This window comes from Pygoscelis adeliae, unplaced genomic scaffold (assembly GCF_000699105.1).
Source record: "Pygoscelis adeliae isolate BGI_AS28 unplaced genomic scaffold, ASM69910v1 Scaffold431, whole genome shotgun sequence".
Classification (NCBI taxonomy): domain Eukaryota; kingdom Metazoa; phylum Chordata; class Aves; order Sphenisciformes; family Spheniscidae; genus Pygoscelis; species Pygoscelis adeliae.
In genome coordinates this window covers 1,217,079-1,221,610 of record NW_008824047.1, presented here as the reverse complement: position 1 = coordinate 1,221,610, position 4,532 = coordinate 1,217,079, and the positions used below count along the sequence as shown (strand labels likewise).

General features: G+C 49.9%; 1 protein-coding gene across 3 annotated transcripts in view; it reads left to right on the top strand.

The window, feature by feature from the left end:
- The window catches only part of CYFIP2 (cytoplasmic FMR1 interacting protein 2), a 46,250-nt gene that overhangs the window by 1,773 nt on the left and 39,945 nt on the right, over positions 1-4,532 (top strand). For 2 of the 3 annotated variants that reach the window (XM_009333521.1, XM_009333520.1), the window contains exons 2-4: positions 426-515; positions 596-673; positions 3,518-3,619. In XM_009333521.1, coding sequence (XP_009331796.1) covers positions 426-515; positions 596-673; positions 3,518-3,619 — 270 coding nt within the window. The remainder of the gene's footprint in view (positions 1-425; positions 516-595; positions 674-3,517; positions 3,620-4,532) is intronic. The other variant, XM_009333522.1, reaches the window with a different exon arrangement.

Below are 4,532 nucleotides of genomic sequence, written 5' to 3'. Positions count from 1 at the left end.
TGGTCTTCCCCTAGCAGCCAGGGCACAATTAGAAATTAATGAGGCTGCATCTATCTTTGAGTTACCAAGCTAAAATCCTTAGAGTAATCGCTGTAGGTTTGCTCTCTGGTGTGGCTGCAGTTCTCTGTAACTGATCCCCACCTGGTTTGGCTTGATTTTACAAAGATTTATAAATTGCCATATTTTCACACATATAATCTGCAGGATTTCCTCTAATGAACATGTGTGATTCAGAAGCATGTCAGGCTGCATGTACAAATCTACTTCAGACCTAGAGGTGCAGCACCTCAAATTGTTCATAAGCTGCTCCCGTGCCCAGGAGCCCTACTGATTCTGCTTTTTGCCAACACATCCCATGCTGGACAGTATCAGGTGAGCAAACATCTAGCTGTATTTTAATCCCCATCTCTCCATTTTGCCCATAGGCTAATTTTGACACAAACTTTGAAGACAGAAATGCCTTCGTGACCGGTATTGCCAGGTACATCGAGCAGGCAACGGTGCACTCCAGCATGGTAAGTCCCCCGGTCACTGTCCCAGCAATGCTGAGCCTGCGGTGCGTGCCCTGCCCCAGCAACGCTTCTCTGTCTTTCAGAATGAAATGCTGGAAGAAGGCCACGAGTACGCCGTGATGCTTTACACGTGGAGGAGCTGCTCACGAGCCATCCCCCAGGTACTCAAGCCCTTCCCGGGCAGGGATGTTCCCAGAGCACCTAGTTGGTTTTGTCTTCAGCATGGGTTAGTTTGGACTGGAGACAGGAGAACAAAAAAGCAGAGAAGACTGAAGCAGATAGAAAGGTTGAAAAGAGAGACCACTGACTCTTCAAATTGTCCTCTCCCCACCAAAGTCTCAACCACTGATCTCAGCAGCTGGTAGCCATTTCAGAAGCAGATCTACACTGCTGCCCTAGCAAAGGGCATCTGCTCTGCACTCTCATGTATATGAGAGCTCCACTCTGATACCTCCTAGCAGCACACTACAGCTCAGTCACTCTGCCCACAAGCCAACTGCCTTATATACGTTTCCTGGTTTCACGAGCCCCTCCCCTGCTCCCCAAAGCAGTCGCACCTGAAGTTATTTCATCCCCGCAGGACCAGCTGGTTTGTCCTACAGCTGCTGACAGGACTCAGCTGAGCACAGCTCTCGTCCAGCACGGTACTTGGGATGGTGCTGTGTTTTGTCACTTGGGTCTTTATCCAGTTCTCTGTCTGGAGAATGGGTAGCCTTTGCTTTAATTAAAGCAGTGTGGTTATTTCCTTCCCGGTGCACTGCTTGAATATTTTTCTCTCTCATGTTGTGCGGAAATGGAGTTTGCTTCAGTTAGTTTTTGGAAGTTGAGAGTAAAATCATCAGATCTGGTTTATATCACACTTTCCTGATACCATTGTATAGTGTCATACCATTACATGGTATCAGGAACTTCAGCTTCAGTTAAAAATTGCCCCAGTGCTGAGTGGGACTCTTGCATTGTGTGAAGAAGGGAGCCCAGGCAGCCCGGGATGAAAAGAGTGGGTCCTCTCGAGGTGTGGCAGACTCAGGCTCTCCCTGACTTGCACAGAGCAGATTAGGCAGCTGGGGCAGGTTTCAGCATCCCAAACTGCTGCCCAGACTCTGGGGTCCTCTCTCTGCTCCCGCGGGAGCCTCAGAATTCTAGGTGTTGTGCGAGGATGCATGAAGGAGCACTTCGATGTGCCAGAAACATTTCCCCAAATGCCCCTTTTTGCTGCTGATATACCTGAAGGTCCTGATGCCCCCCCACATTTAATCATTCTCCTCCTCTACTGTTACTTCTGGTTCAACTGTTTTCTAGTCCTTCTCTCTCCAACCTGAATTTCAGTGGCTTCATCCTGCAAACACCTACAGACGTGAGTAAGGTTGTCCACGTGGCCCACTGATGGTGATTCAGACTCAGCTCAGAGCTTGTCTTCTGCAGTGTGAACGTGTGCTGGATCACTGCAAAAACGCCAACTGACAACGCGGCAGGGCGGGTGCAGGGCACTTCCATTAACCCTTTGGATAAAAGGGTTTGCAGTGCTTCCGTGGAGCCAGGAAAAAATATTTCCACATGGCTGGCAATGCCCATGTTTGTGATTCCCCAGGAGAGGTCAAACCTCAGTTCCCCTCGGGTTATACTCTGCTGATGGTCTCATGAGACCCAGCCACAGGGAGATTTCTGCCACTGATTGGATATTTGCTTATCTCCCATTTATATTTGATGCTGTGCTGCTACTGCCTCTCCCAGCTACGCTAACAGAAGTCAGGTTGTGGCTGAGCTGATGGCAAGACAGTGCTACAGATCATCTGTTTTGACATTTTAGTGTCCTTCCATCCCAGTGGCCCCCACATCCCGGTCCCCGAGCGTAGCTTGTGGAGTCCCTGCTCTCTGCCCCATCCTCCCCCCCCAGGGCTGCAGGCAGTGCCGCGTGTGACGGAGGAGCAGACAACACCACGGCAGAGGGTTCATTTACAGATTCACCGAATTTGGTCTTGCAGTGACCCCTGTGCTTTGCCATGGGGCACACGGCTGTGGCCAGGGGGTCCTGTTCTCAGCCCCCCAGCCTGGCTGCTTGGTCATGTACACCTCCCTGTGCTACATTGGAGATCATGGTTTTACAGGTGAAGAACAGAGCCTACACCTAAATGTGCACCACTCCTCCCTACTGCGAGCTGCATCCTCATGGCCATCAATATCGCCTGACTGCAGCATGAAACACCAGGGCAGGGACATTAGATTCCCCACTACAGAGAGGGCAAAGCTACTTTTGCATCTTCCCACATGTAAAGCCAGCTGATTTGTCCCCTTGTGCCCTGTGGATCAGCTGCTGGGCTACTAAATTTGCACCAGAGCTGTCAGCCCCATCACAGCCATGTGTCAGCAACAACTGGAAACAAAACCAGAGGACAGCAGGATGCATTGCCTTGGGCATTTGGGGTTTTCCCTAAAAGTTTGGTAATGATTCCAAGTAACGGTTTGGAAATGAGATGGACGACAACTGAGTATGTCCTTAAATTTAGCTTCCTAGGATTCCAGTGAAGGTGACTCACTTCATTGCTGCTAGCCACATACAAGCCCAGTGATTTTTAACAGGTTGGCAACTGAACCAAAATTATCCTAGCGAGGCTATAGCAGAGCCGTAGCCTGGTGCCTTGTGTGTCCAGGGGACTTTGCAACACAAAGTCTCAGATAACTTTATGATAGAACGTTCCCACGTTGTGTAGCAGGTCCATACTCCATATTGCATGTGTTCTACCCCAGACAAATGCATTAGAAGACTTTAATTTCTCAGAGTCAGGACTGTGCCTGTTTATAATGCATGGAGAGAATTTCACATCTGAGAAATAGCCCCTTCTGCTGTCACCTATTGCCTTGAGAACAAGCTCCCTCTCAGGTCCCTCTGTTGTCCTCAGATGGGGACAGGATTCACTGTGAAACAAGCAGAAGGTGGTGGCCGTTGCAGTCCACAGCTGTGTTAGAAACTCTGATGCTGACAAGGATGATTTGTCTTTGCAACACAGGTGAAATGTAATGAACAGCCAAACCGAGTGGAGATTTATGAGAAGACGGTGGAAGTCCTGGAGCCAGAAGTCACCAAGCTTATGAAGTTCATGTATTTTCAGGTAAGCGGTCATGGAGAGAGGCAAAAGTAATTTATTACTTTGGTATTAACTTATCCTAAGCAGGGCTGTGCCATCCTTGCCAGCCAGACCAGCTTGGAGAGCCCCCAAGCCCCCTGGTAGGTCTCTTCCTTGCAGCCATCAGCAGATACCTGAGACCTGTCTGAAAGAAAATCTGTGTGCCCCTTGCTTAGCTCTGACATGTTGCATACAAGTTGGGAATGAGCACGCCTAAGCCCTTGAAGTTCATGGAGGACCAGAGCCCCCACTATGTGGAGCTAATGGGTGGCACAGCTCCAGTTTTTCAGGGGTGTTGGCTATTGGATGTGAAGAGCTGTTTCTCCACCAGCACAGCTTGCTCTTCTGCTCTTTCCTCTGAAGCAAAGCCGGGGAGAGCTGAGGGCTGGTGGTGCAGCTGGTGCCTGGGGTGGGATGCAGCCATGCAGCTAGACACCCTCCCGCTGTGCCAGCAGGAACAGGGAGGTGCTCACAGCCCCCTAAAGTCAGGGGTCAGCTGGCAAAGAGCACCAAAACTTAAATTTAGCAGTTGCTACACTTGAGGCACTTGACAAAATAGTACGCTTAGATCCCAACAGAGCAATGACCACGTGGCAAACACAGAGCTGCTGTGGGCTCCAGGGACCTCTCCCCATCACCGCCTGTGTTTATAACTGGCTGCAGCTGGGTTTCACCATCATTTTTAGGTTTTCTGTCCTATGAGGTCTTTATGCCGCACGTAAAAAACTGAAGCCTGATTTTGCAGAACATGCCACACTTGGGGCAGGCATAAATAGAGGGTCCTCCAGCACTGAGGACGTTTGACTGCAGTGGTTTGTAACAGTGCTTTGTTTCATGGCGACAGTGGGGAGGGAGCCTGGAGCCTTGATTCCCAGCAGAAAAATGCTTTTGTTAAAGG